At 27.6% G+C, this 15,000-nt stretch overlaps 3 protein-coding genes across 3 annotated transcripts in view; 1 reads left to right on the top strand and 2 right to left on the bottom strand.

Annotated features, from left to right (window-relative positions):
* Positions 1-199: 199 nt before the first annotated feature.
* LOC122258156 (inositol polyphosphate 1-phosphatase) lies at positions 200-7,063 on the bottom strand. The gene is made up of 6 exons (XM_086550741.1): positions 6,740-7,063; positions 6,381-6,522; positions 5,645-5,816; positions 4,503-4,737; positions 4,296-4,400; positions 200-4,063 (listed from the first exon to the last, which is right to left on the bottom strand). The coding sequence occupies exons 4-6, from the start codon at positions 4,680-4,682 to the stop codon at positions 3,902-3,904; spliced, it is 447 nt and encodes a 148-aa protein (XP_086406867.1). The 5' UTR covers positions 4,683-4,737; positions 5,645-5,816; positions 6,381-6,522; positions 6,740-7,063; the 3' UTR covers positions 200-3,901.
* LOC147469065 (inositol polyphosphate 1-phosphatase-like) lies at positions 4,726-9,914 on the bottom strand. The gene is made up of 5 exons (XM_086551127.1): positions 9,894-9,914; positions 6,740-6,862; positions 6,381-6,522; positions 5,602-5,816; positions 4,726-4,737 (listed from the first exon to the last, which is right to left on the bottom strand). Exons 1-5 carry the CDS (start codon positions 9,912-9,914, stop codon positions 4,726-4,728), a joined length of 513 nt encoding a protein of 170 aa, XP_086407253.1.
* Positions 9,915-12,945: 3,031 nt separating this feature from the next.
* Positions 12,946-15,000, top strand: part of LOC122258155 (uncharacterized) — a 26,379-nt gene continuing 24,324 nt past the window's right edge. The window contains exon 1 of the mRNA XM_086551126.1: positions 12,946-13,093. The gene's annotated coding sequence lies outside the window, so the exon portion shown is untranslated. The remainder of the gene's footprint in view (positions 13,094-15,000) is intronic.

Below are 15,000 nucleotides of genomic sequence, written 5' to 3'. Positions count from 1 at the left end.
GGGAGTTATTATATCTCATTAATTAATCAAATGATCTAATTAAAACCATTGAATTATTCTATTTTCTCCTATATTAGTTTGTAGCTAATCTGCATTTTAAAGGCTAACTGAAATGCATTTCATCTATTAGGCAAATATTCATGCAATAGAAAAATATCCTGCATATCTGAGAATAATTTGGTGAATAAAATAATAAGAATGCTTTACCAACATTTATTATCTGAGCAGTACACTTTGCAAATTTTCTACATCTTTAGGAATTGTCAGATCTATCTACCTGTAAAAATGCATTGGTAATCTGATAAGACTTTTTATTAAACTAATAAACTGATACATACAACTGATTAGTGACTAGAAAAACTAGATGTTTACATTAATTAAAAGATGCGAGTATTTTCAATGCATAAGTCAGTTTTTTCTTCAGATATGCAAAACTATATAGTTACACTTTGTACTGACTTGAAAGGAATATATAAAATTAATAATATATTGCCTACATAAATAGACCCATCAGGATAGTAGATAGATCCTCTTTTAACAAATAACAAAAAAACATAGACACTTCTTAGTTTAATCATGATATTTGAGTAATGTAAAAAAAACAATTTATTTTCCCAAAAATAAAATATATAGTCATGCACAGAACTGAGACATCTGCAATCAAAAACACATTAATTCTAACAGGAAATGTAAAATTTTATCAACACTGAGCTATGCATTATATCATAATATTCCAGCATGGTGGAAATCAATGGGTAACTGAAATATGGAATATTTATTTGAACATTCTAATAAACTGCTTTGTAACAGAAAAAAGTACACTTAATCATTAACCATTTTGCACTGGGGCATCTTCTGCAGACGTTTAGTCTACACATACTGGTCTTAATTCACCTTGCCCTCTCCTCCCCCTCCCCCTAATACATAGAGGATAAATTGCACAGAGCCTGATGTCTATGGTTTAACTTCTAATTTTTGTCTTTTGTACTTCTAACCTTTCCGAGTCAGACCACGTCTGAAGATGGTCAGCCTGAGCTGGGGATCATAAGATGTGTGGTTTCTATTATTTTCTAAACTTCTGGTATGATATGTGAGTCTATATATGATATGTTTGCAAAGTAGAACTAATTAGCTAATTTGGTATAATGCATAAGTTACACAACTGCAGGAAAAAATAGCTTAATTTCAGCAATAGGAACAATCAAGTATGAAAGTGATCCAACCCCAAGAAAAATGCCCGTCTTTGGATAGTTAACAAATTATTTTTCTCCTTTCAAATATTAACATCATGCTCATTCATTGGATGAACTTTTACCAAATTTCATACCAAATGGAATTATGAAACCATCAATGCTTTCATTAATACAATATCCATTGAAGTTTCACTTTCTCTATACTGTTCTCTAAATTAAGAATCTAAATATTCACACTCTGCTCAAAACATATAGTTTATGACACTGGCTTACAAGTGTGAATATCTTGTTTAAGCATTGGAAGTCTTAAATACTTTAAATATTACAAATGAGAAATATCTCTGTTACATTTCTTTTTTTTTCTTTTGACATTATTATGGATGCTTGACTGGCAAAACACACATTAATCTCCAGTGCAGATCTCTGCTTCAAGGACATAGCAATGTTTAAACATTATTGCTTTGTACAAAGTCCTCAAATGTACTCATTGCCATCTAGTTTACTACTGGAATTATGTTTATACATGATTTATATACACACACAAGACTGTTAAATTTTATGCTTGGGTGTGAATTTTCACAACAAATTTTTGAACTTAAAAGATACCAACCACTTTTTTTTACAAACACAAAATTTAAATATACTTTATGAACCTTGCCCATACACTTCACCACAGGCCAAAGGTTACATTTTATATCACATACATTACAAAGTAATGTGTGTGTGATACATAAAACACTGCCACAGTAAGAATGAAATAAAGCCATGACAGGTCGAATCCATTTTTGATTACCTACGTCCAAATACGAACTTTCAATGAAAGTTTATTTCATTCTTACTACAACCACTTCTACCTTCTCTCTAAATGTCATTCATAAGAAAAAAATGTATTACAGAAACTTTCACAACATCATTTACCACAATAATGTAAAGTATAAAAAGTTTAACAGGGACTCTTTGGCAAGTTAACATCCTGTTTCCAATAAAGAAACTTGATATCCTTATTGCCCAAATGTCTGATGATTGAAGCTTTAAAGATACTTAACCCATTCATGCCAGATAAGGTGATATCACATCATGGGAATATTTTGCTCCTACCGGATGATGTCCTATCACATCAAGATCTCTCCCTCTAACCACACGTTTTACATCATTCCATATGTACAAACTCATAGAAGTTCCATTTGTATACACATTTTTCTTCACTTCTGAAAATAATGTAAACAAATACAGAAACCTACTCTTAACCCCCTGTTGAATTGGGCAGGTGAAAAGCACTCTGAGAGGTGCAATGCAGTATCTTACCATTGCGCCAGGAAAAATCTCGTACTAGGCTAGTGCACATGCTTGCTACCTAGCCAGTGGGAGCGGCATTAGGCAAATATAAGCCCCAGCTCTAATGGGTTAAGGACTATAAACAAAGAGAAATTTCAGTGTTTGCTAACAACAATAACATAACCTACTTTCCTAGGAGTCTTGGGGCTTAGCCAAAAACAAAGTACCTCATAAAAATAACTAGGAAGATAAACCAAACAAACTAGAAAGCATGATTTGACCTTTTTTATGACAGCAACATAAAAAAACACCTATCCTCAGATCATTGTTATTCCTGATATTGGTCAATTATACTTTGTCTTCTGCACTTCTAGACATATGCAGGGGAAAAGAAAACCTATTTCCGGATATCCATCCCAAGTCAACAAGCCATATAACCTTGATGAACACTCAGTTAAAATAGTCTATTATCCCTATAATAGAATAAGGTATGTAATACCTTACATACACAGTGCCCTTCTTCCTGAATTTCAACCATAGTTACCGAAAAAAACAAGCAAAAAATACCAACTAGTTTTTTTCAATATGAAATGTATGATAGACACTGTGGCAGCCTGGCCAGTTAAGACTCTCAGCATGCATTAGATAAAATAACTTTATGCTTAATTTTTTTTAGCAATCTTAGTATACATATTATAAGACCATCACTTAATTTTAAGGTGGACAGATTGTACTTGAACAACTTATGTGATCAAATAAATCCTTCACACAAAATTGCATATGAGGTATATTTTTCCATACGCAACATATCTGACTGTAATAAAATGAAGATGCATGGTAGTCTATGAAATGAATTTATGAAAGCAAGTTATGAAATACTACTCTTCAATTCAATGAAATAAGTCAAGTTATATCTACTTCAATATGGCACAAACACACATAATCATGCATGCATAAATGCTTGCAAACACACACCCCTCCCTACATAACGAGTAAAATAAAATAAACATGCTTTCAAAATATTAATATATCATCCTTCTCTTAAATATATCATCTGTCTATATGTCAGAAATGATAACTGATTACTTTACTACATTGAGATACAGTAATGTGTCTTTCAAAAAAGGTGCATTACATATCATATCTAACACAAATAAAGCAGTCACATATACTTCAATTATAAATGAGAATCTTGCAAAATCAAAATAATATTCTAGATGAATGTCTGGATATCTTATAATATAAACTCTCTTAAAATGGTATTAGCATAATTTCTGGAGATAAAAATAAAAGAAACACTATTCCAAAGTGTTCTGGATTTTGCACACCTGTACCAAACATTTAGACATCACAAATATCAATCTGTATCTATAGATATAACATCTAAAATGTTCCATCTGGCCAGTTTTCTATTCATAGAAAAGTCCTCTTACCTACGAACTTCTCAAACATTCTACAATGGTTGGCAATACACCTTTCTCCCTGTAAGCCACAATTCCTCCTGCATTGCTCCATTGTAAGCTGGCTTTTGGTGAATCAACATTTGGCTTGTTGTACTTTATCTGAATATTTTTCAACATATCATCTGAGATGTGCTGAAATGTAAAATATAAATTATATCAGTGCATTAATCACTGAGAGCAAATCATTATCAATATTGACAGCATATGGACATCAAATTTGTCTGAGTGGCATTCTTAAAATAAAAGAGATAAAGGGAATTCCTTCTGTATCAAAATATTTTAGGAAAATCTGATAATAAAAGAGATAAAGGGAATTTCTTCTGTATCAAAATATTTTAGGAAAACTCTGATATCTATTACATACATTATCTTCAGCAGAACTCATCAATTGGCTGTAGACAACTACGCCACCTCCTAAAGCTTGCAGCAGACCATGGGGTGCTGCTGTGTCCCAACGGAAAGTTGAACCCTATAAGAGAAGCAATGATATTTTGTATGGGATGTGGGTTCACTGCAATTTGATAATATATGAAATGATTATAAAAGACAAATCCAAACAAAGAAAACTTACTTTGGAGCAAACATATGCCACCACTTGACCAAGTGCAACAACAAGAAGCTTGTATCCAGCACCAGAAGCATATACAATGTCAAACTTCTTCCCCAGCATTTCCTGCACTTTCACATCTTCACTTAATGACATCACTATTACTGGACGAGTTACATCAGAACCAGATTTATGGGTTGGCATATTATGGACTCTGACATCATTATAACTGACACTCCAGTAAACTTCACCATGCCAACTGAAAAGAGTAAAAATATTAGTTTAAATAGTATAAATCAGAGGTTCTTAACCCATTACTGCCGGGTGATGCGCTGACACGTTTCATGTCTTTTTTGTCAGATGCTGGCGACGAGATATTTGGTCAAGGCCGGCGCTCGGGGTGAGCGTGCAGACAGCCCAGGCTCGCAGCTAGTGCGCTCGAGAATTCAGAGATGTTAGGCTTATGCATTCGAAATCCCAGCATTCTGACCATTCAGAGCCGGAACAGCCCCGGCATGAATGGGTTAAACTGGGGCATGTATACCCCTAGGGTGACATTACCTTTATAAGTTCAGATATAAATACTCAGACAAATTACAAAGAGTATGTAGTTGGTACTACAAAGCTTCAAGGGGTACATGATTGATTATGATATTGGGAACCACTGCTCTGAATCATTCCTAACACATTAATTTCAAATAATATTCAACATGGTTATCACTAACTCATATTAAGAGTAGCAGTAAAGATCTATACCTATCTAATTTGACATATAATCATATATTTTAATTATAAAACTTTTGTACAGTTGATGAATCTTATACACATGTCATATAGCAATGCAAAAATAAAATCAAAATTTTACAAATACTAATGATTTTCAAGAAAAAAATAATAGCATAATACTGGAAATGATATCATATGGAGCATTAACAATGAAATGTATGTAAAGATAGATTAATAGAATCATTACTCTGATTAATTAAGAGTGTATATTTCCAAAGGAAGGTGAAGTGTAGAGGATACATTCATTTTAAGTATGTATTGCTTTTCATATATCTAACAAATGTAGATTACTTACTGGTTGTGCTCATGATAAATGTTTAGAATAAACAAGAAATACTTGAGATCTATCCAGAAATTCTTTAGAAATGAAGGCTACATACCTTTGGTTTTCTTCATCATACACAGCAAAGGGATGATTAACAACGCCTCCAATTATTTCACCAGTCAGGCGATCATAAAACCCAATGAGGATAGTCACACTTGGAAGCCCACTGCTGTATATACTTCCTTTCAGTGTTCCAATTTCCCCTCTAACATATTCTCCAGTGGAATCTGAAATGAAAATAATTTCATATGCCAATTAAATGCTTTGCTACCTTTACTCTTTATTCATTATATGATTTTATGATAATTTGCAAAGCATGCTTTATTCAAATAAAAATTAGTTACTAGTCAAACATCATGATTTTCACTATATATATGTCTGTTAATAGCATGGTGGATTAGATTTAATCTTTTCATATCTAATCAATATTTAGGTCTTTCTGTCACTTTATATCTATATATCTATAATATTACAGACCTTATGGCTTTTATCAAAAATTAAAATCCTTCAAAAATTAATTTATTGACATGCATTAAGTCCAATGAATCCCAATTCAGAGATGACACTCTCTAGTATCTTCTTATCAGATATGCTATATATTTTGGTGGACACAAGACTCATCACTACTTATATGTGTGTAGTAAGAAGAATGTTAGGTAAAGATTTTAGATTTCATTGTCTGCTGATGTTTACATAGTGTCCTTATAACTTCATTCATCTAAAGTATCACATTCTATATTACACTTGAGTATTTTTATATTTACATTACACTAATATGGTCGTCATCTTACCAATGGGATCAATCCATATACCCAAGTTATCCACAGGTATTTTGGGTATCTTAGCAGCTAAAGTGGGGTCAGGTTTCACAATGATAGCTGTATGAACAACAGCTGCCAATAATTCTGCTGCTTCTCTGTTGCCATCTAAAACCTGAATTTAAGACCATACAAAAAATTGCATGATTAAAAATAATAATAAAATAATGAAAGACTTAACTAACATTTCTTTTATAATTCTTAACCTAGATAAATCTGCCGTAGAGGACTAACAATTTACATGTTAATTGAAGAAAATTGAGAAGTCTAAATATTTAGTATGCTCTTTAAGTTAGGTGTAAGATTATTCTTATGGAATCACATATAGTTACCTTCTCAAGAAGTGTAGCTGTTTCTTCTTTTGTTGCACAAATCTGGACAATAACTCGTTCTCCAAGTGTATTTGTAAATTCTGCACTTTCTTCCCCACGTACATGTTCTCCAAGTGATGGAATCTGTATTATAAAGTAATATTACAACCTGAATAAAAAAAAATACATTCATTATAAAATTACACTCTACCAGTATTATAAAAATCCTGTAGCAAATAATAATCTATAAATGTACTAAAAAAAACTTTGCTATTTCTTCCATCTTCCTACATATCAAATTACACTCTATAATAGCACAAACATGAAATTTAATGCAAGATCTTGCTGTAGACCTGTATATATTTACTAATCACAAAACAACTATTAACCTGCACCTAGCCTTAAAGTATATTTCATGCAAGTGCAGAAAGATGATTAATTCAATACATCTTGTAGTCAAAATGGCTGAAAGTTGATTTACTTAGAGACAGAGTAAACTGAGACCTCCGAGTCTATTCTCTAAATTAGGAATAGGGAAATCAAATACAAGGAGCTTTGATCGTCTTATAGCATTCTTTTCACATAAATTTATAATAATAATAATAATAATAATAATAATAATAATAATAATAATAATAATAATAATAATAATAATAATAATAATAATAATAATAATAATGATAATAATAATAATAATAATAATAATAATAATAATAATAATAATAATAATAATAATAATAATAATAATAATAATAATAATAATAATAATAATAATAATAATAATAATAATAATAATAATAATAATAAAAAAAATAATAATAATAATAATAATAATAATAATAATAATAATAATAATAATAATAATAATAATAATAATAATAATAATAATAATAATAATAATAATAATAATAATAATAATAATAATAATAATAATAATAATAATAATAATAATAATAATAATAATAATAATAATAATAATAATAATAATAATAATAATAATAATAATAATAATAATAATAATAATAATAATAATAATAATAATAATAATAATAATAATAATAATAATAATAATAATAATAATAATAATAATAATAATAATAATAATAATAATAATAATAATAATAATAATAATAATAATAATAATAATAATAATAATAATAATAATAATAATAATAATAATAATAATAATAATAATAATAATAATAATAATAATAATAATAATAATAATAATAATAATAATAATAATAATAATAATAATAATAATAATAATAATAATAATAATAATAATAATAATAATAATAATAATAATAATAATAATAATAATAATAATAATAATAATAATAATAATAATAATAATAATAATAATAATAATAATAATAATAATAATAATAATAATAATAATAATAATAATAATAATAATAATAATAATAATAATAATAATAATAATAATAATAATAATAATAATAATAATAATAATAATAATAATAATAATAATAATAATAATAATAATAATAATAATAATAATAATAATAATAATAATAATAATAATAATAATAATAATAATAATAATAATAATAATAATAATAATAATAATAATAATAATAATAATAATAATAATAATAATAATAATAATAATAATAATAATAATAATAATAATAATAATAATAATAATAATAATAATAATAATAATAATAATAATAATAATAATAATAATAATAATAATAATAATAATAATAATAATAATAATAATAATAATAATAATAATAATAATAATAATAATAATAATAATAATAATAATAATAATAATAATAATAATAATAATAATAATAATAATAATAATAATAATAATAATAATAATAATAATAATAATAATAATAATAATAATAATAATAATAATAATAATAATAATAATAATAATAATAATAATAATAATAATAATAATAATAATAATAATAATAATAATAATAATAATAATAATAATAATAATAATAATAATAATAATAATAATAATAATAATAATAATAATAATAATAATAATAATAATAATAATAATAATAATAATAATAATAATAATAATAATAATAATAATAATAATAATAATAATAATAATAATAATAATAATAATAATAATAATAATAATAATAATAATAATAATAATAATAATAATAATAATAATAATAATAATAATAATAATAATAATAATAATAATAATAATAATAATAATAATAATAATAATAATAATAATAATAATAATAATAATAATAATAATAATAATAATAATAATAATAATAATAATAATAATAATAATAATAATAATAATAATAATAATAATAATAATAATAATAATAATAATAATAATAATAATAATAATAATAATAATAATAATAATAATAATAATAATAATAATAATAATAATAATAATAATAATAATAATAATAATAATAATAATAATAATAATAATAATAATAATAATAATAATAATAATAATAATAATAATAATAATAATAATAATAATAATAATAATAATAATAATAATAATAATAATAATAATAATAATAATAATAATAATAATAATAATAATAATAATAATAATAATAATAATAATAATAATAATAATAATAATAATAATAATAATAATAATAATAATAATAATAATAATAATAATAATAATAATAATAATAATAATAATAATAATAATAATAATAATAATAATAATAATAATAATAATAATAATAATAATAATAATAATAATAATAATAATAATAATAATAATAATAATAATAATAATAATAATAATAATAATAATAATAATAATAATAATAATAATAATAATAATAATAATAATAATAATAATAATAATAATAATAATAATAATAATAATAATAATAATAATAATAATAATAATAATAATAATAATAATAATAATAATAATAATAATAATAATAATAATAATAATAATAATAATAATAATAATAATAATAATAATAATAATAATAATAATAATAATAATAATAATAATAATAATAATAAAAATAAAATAATAATAATAATAATAATAATAATAATAATAAAAAAATAAATAAATAAATAAATTAATTATATAATATATAATAAATAAATAATTAATAATAATAATAATAATAATAATAATAATAATAATAATAGTGCATGTCACATGTTCTATGCTCTCCCACATTTTTTTTCTTTTTTTGCCGTGAATAACCCTTTTTATGCATTTACATAAATAAAGTGAAAAGGGTAAAATTACTGCTTCTGATATAAACTATTCAGATCTTGTGGAGGCCCAGGGCACTTCAGGTTCAGTGGCCTCTCAAAATAGAAATCAATTTAACAATATACCACATTTCGTAAAAAAAATATACATTTGCATATCAGTTGAGTTACAAAGAAAACATCTGGATTTAATTTTCTGTTTTATTGAATGTAAGAATAACTGACTACAGTTTTCAGTTTGTAATATAGGTATTAGTGATATAAATTGCTGGTGCTCAGATGATGCATGAAGTGCTGTGCACTGGGACAACTCTGGCATGGACCCATGGCAATTGCCTATTTTGTCCCCTTATAAATCTGGCCCTGCAACCTTACAAGCTAAACAGTATATGGAATCAATAGATCAATGAATTCTAGGTATTTTTCTTCTAAGATATAGTTGTTGCATTTTTTCTCAAGTTATCAAATATACAACCTACTGATACATATGGCCAATGAATTGTCATTGCTGGTATGCCTTTGACCTCCAGGAACAGTCAACAAACTGCAACACATACATTCAACAGGTTAGAACTTGGACGAGGTTGTTCTATAACTGACAAAAAAGTCATCAAAGAAAAATATTTCCAAATTTATCATCCCATCACTCCACTTACTGTTTGCTTTATATGAAGGTGGGTCAAGACATTTACAAATATACATATTTAATCATGATGCAACAAGGTTCTTCCTTCTCTTCTACCATCTGCAAATAGATGCCTAAAATTTCAGCTCCATTGCTCAAAACTTTCAGACATGATAAACCCTTCCATTTATCAAATTAAAAAAACCTAAGCTACAGCTGGAGCTCCTCAAGTAGGACTTCTAAGCAATCATTTTCCATGACTTCCTGTGTGACCTACATAAGAATCAGTACTCTATCCTCTACCTTACCAACATCACTCCCTTTTAGCATTGAACCCATACTGCAACCCACTAACCTCCTCAAAGAATCTGACACCCTAGCAGAAGGAGTCGGCAATAGCACATCTCCTCCTCCAGCCATTACCACTTCCTGGACTGTGACCTTAGTTGGACAAAGGTAAACTCTTTTCCCTGAAAGCCTTCTATTGCCCAATGTGCTTGACACAGAGACTTGGCCTGAGGTGGTTCCAAAGGATGCAAGTGTAGAGTCTTAAGAATCTAGAAATTTGCTGACACACACTATGTCCAAAACTGCAATAATATGATATAAAAGCAGTTGGAGAGAAGACAGAAAAAGAAATATGTGTTTAATCTGGTTCTGTTTTTTTCTCTCTTATCCTCTTATGTGCAGATGCTATCATGATACTATTTTCAAACACAGACGTATTGCTAATACCTATTACTGCATTATGTTCACATCACTACTTCTGTTCTTTGTTGTTTCCAAATAGCATCGTAATAACTGAGCTTGGATATCATTCTCTCAGTAATCAATGGCTAAAGAGAGGAGTAACTGAAAAAATTAACCTGATAATATCAAAATTATAAATTTTGAATATGATATTGAAGTGTCAAGAAATATGATATGGCACCAAACAAAAACTGTAGTTCTCTCGACTTCACTCCAGACTTGAAACTTTGAAATGCACAGATATGATCTCAGGTACAAACATTTTCAGACAACCCTCTGGTCCTGAAAAAATACATAAAAGGATATGCAAATGCATATATATATATATATATATATATATATATATATATATATATATATTATATATATATATATATATATAAGGATATAATATATATGTATGTATATATGTATGTATGGATATATGTGTGTATGTATGTATGTATGTGTATATGTATGTATGTATATATGTATTTATGTATGCATTTATTTATGTATGTATGTATATATGTATGTATTTCTATATGTATATATGTATGTATATATATGAATATATGTATGTATGTGTATATGTATGTATGTATGTATATATGTATGTATGTATATATGTATGTATATATATATAATATATAAAAGTACATATATTAATAATAAAAAAATAAATAAATAAATAAAATAAATAAATAAATAAATAAATAAATAAATATATATATATATATATATATATATATATATATATATATATATATATACACATATGCCACATATATTCTGGCAAGACAGACCTCAACTATTTTCTTATTTGATGAACTAACAGCATGGTCTACATTGTCTATCTTGCTAAAACATGTGTTGATCATTACCAGTGTGAAGTGCAGAGGCCACAGCTTCTCTTTAAGTATAGGTCCATGACTTTAATAAAGTAATGGCGGGCTTCCAGAGTCTTAGTTTGTGTCTTATTTATCCCTTACCATAAATGACAAACAATCCCTGTGGACCACATGCCTTTTGCAATCTAAACTGTGGCCAAGCATATCACATGTTGCTAGAAATTATCATTATCAGACATGCCTCATGCTAACAGATTTACAATCAATATTCCTTACCGCCGTATCTATCCCCTTCAAACTCGCCGAACAGGATCTTACTATCCACTTGAAATGGATTATTTACACCTTCACGGATTATGCGATCATATTTAACAAATGCAACACATGTTTTTAATCTATTCAATTTGCAGTGCGCGTAATATTCAGCTATAACAACTATGTGTATATATATCTACAGATTTCGAATTTCACATGTGGCTGACGGAGGCTAAATAATCTGTAAATTGAGATTTTTCCTGTTGCGTTTCGCGTCCTGCAGATCCGGGAGCGAGACTTTGGCGCTGACGACTGGCAATTTGTTTGTTGTTCTTGCTCCTGCCACTGGCGATCAGCTGAGCGGATCGTAAAAAAAAAAGTAAAATCTCAGCAGTCACATCCCATTTAATTACTTTCTTCTAAAAAATCAAATCGGTTCTAGAGTATTACATAGATTTGAATAACTATGATTATTTTTATTATTTTTTTCAATCATACATATTTGCCGACAAGTGTTTGGTGACGGCGACTTAACGGCTCGTGTGATTGGTCCGTTTGAGACATTTAAAAAGGTTCCGCTGGCGGGCTTAACGTGTGCCTTCTTGTTACAATTTTGAATGTGGTCGATTCTGTTGTTGGGGTTAAAAGCTGTAGGCTTTGAAATATACTGCGGCTGATGTGGTAAGTATTGTAGGATTGTTACATGTGAGTGTTGCTAAAGGATAGCATCTATTTCTTTTGAAAATAAGTAAATGTTTATTTTGAGATGAGTCAGTTATCAAAGGCAGTCAGTCAGTCAGTGGCAGTCTCTTATGAGAAAGTAAAATCATTAAAAATATTTGTTGTGTTGCATAATTATTCACATTCTCTTTGCACTTGCAATAAGAGAATTGTTAGTGATATGACTGTCATATAGAGTTTATGCAAAACACGTGCAAATAAGAATGTTTTTGATAAAACTGAGATGGTTAACAAAGAAAGAAAAGGGTTTGGCCATATTTAAAAAGATCACCACAATTGGAACTGAGACACTACTGTTTTCTAAAGATTTGTGAAAAAGCCAGTAAGTAGTTTGCTCAGATTTTAAATACTTAGTATTTTTATTATTTTGAAAGTGTAGTTTCTTGCCATTGCAAAAACTATAGAAATATTTTGTGAAAATCCCTAGTTATTTCCATTACAATAAAATTTACCCCAAATGTGTGCAACATTGCATTTCACTCAAAATTTAGGACCTTCACTTAGTAAAAACAAGAGTTTAACATGAGTAATTTACTGTATTTTTCATGTAAACCACATATAAGTGCAACAATTCAGTTGTAAATTATTAGCTAAAGGAATATTCTGATATAACAGCTTTGTTTATGTCAACCAGTATAATTGCATACTAATTTATACCTGTTTTTATTTTATTATTATTATTGATATTACCATTATGTATATATGTGTGTGTGTGTGTGTGTGTGCGTGTTTACATATATATACCAGGCACATATATTAGAGGTATATATTTCTTTTTATGCTTGGCACAAAATAAAAATATTAGTAACCATTAACCCATTAACTTCATGGGTAGTTAATCATGATTTTAATCAGATTACTGCTTATTATGATTTACTTGGAAAAATAGAAAAAATGGGTTGGGAAAACAAAACATTTGGAAACATTTACATAAGCTTTTAAATTATAGGTCATCATAAGCCACTGCATTGCAATTCTTGTTTATGCTTAAGGAGTATCATTGGGAAGATTGATATGTGTTTTCAAGTTACCAGTGAGTGTCAGAGTGCTGTAGCACACACCATATCAAGATTTAAAGCCCAATGCCTTCTTCATCCATGCAGGACCAAGTCAGCCCTGTCTTTGGTTGCAGAATGAAGAGGTTTACAAAGGATGACACAAATCCTGATCCCCTGTTAACCCTTTCCTGACGGGGCACTCGCTACGCGAAGACCCCTATGCCGGGCGATTGCAATATTGCATTGTAATCGTCACACTGGCATGACGCCCCTGCATCGGGAGTTTGGCTGTGTCACACGAGTGTGACGCACCGTCGTCATAGGGTTAATTCCAGGGATGGTAGCATCTGTCAGTACCGGAAAACTTATACACGTAGCTATGGATGAATGCAGGCCACCCAAGTGGAAGGTCTGCATATTACCACTGAGTTAGCCAGGTGTTTGTGTTTGGGGCAATACCCTCAGGAACCCTGCACATGGATATCCGGTCCTTATGCCATCCACTTTGGGAGGATGCAGGAGAGCGTGGCAGAAAGGGTGCTCATGACGAGTAACAGGCTATTCGGGTGGGGTATGGAACATCCTCTTTGCAACAGAACGAAAAATACTACTACTAACGATGGAATTGAGCTGACTTAGTGTGGAAGTGTCTGCTCTCTCAGGGGAGAGAATGGCTGGGTTGCAGTGATAGATACCAACTCCAGGGGTACCCATGGCCAACTCCAGCAGACTAGTCTTCTGTTGTAGAGGTAGCTCCAGTCAGTGAACTTATGATAGTACCAAGACTGAAGGACTCATTTGGCATCATGTTTCTTATTGTTTTGCACTCTCCTATTGATATATGTCAGC

This window comes from Penaeus japonicus, unplaced genomic scaffold, assembly GCF_977035675.1.
Source record: "Penaeus japonicus unplaced genomic scaffold, GWHDUDI00000001_assembly GWHDUDI00000024, whole genome shotgun sequence".
Classification (NCBI taxonomy): domain Eukaryota; kingdom Metazoa; phylum Arthropoda; class Malacostraca; order Decapoda; family Penaeidae; genus Penaeus; species Penaeus japonicus.
Note: the sequence above shows the minus strand (reverse complement) of the source record. Positions and strands in the feature narration are given on the sequence as shown.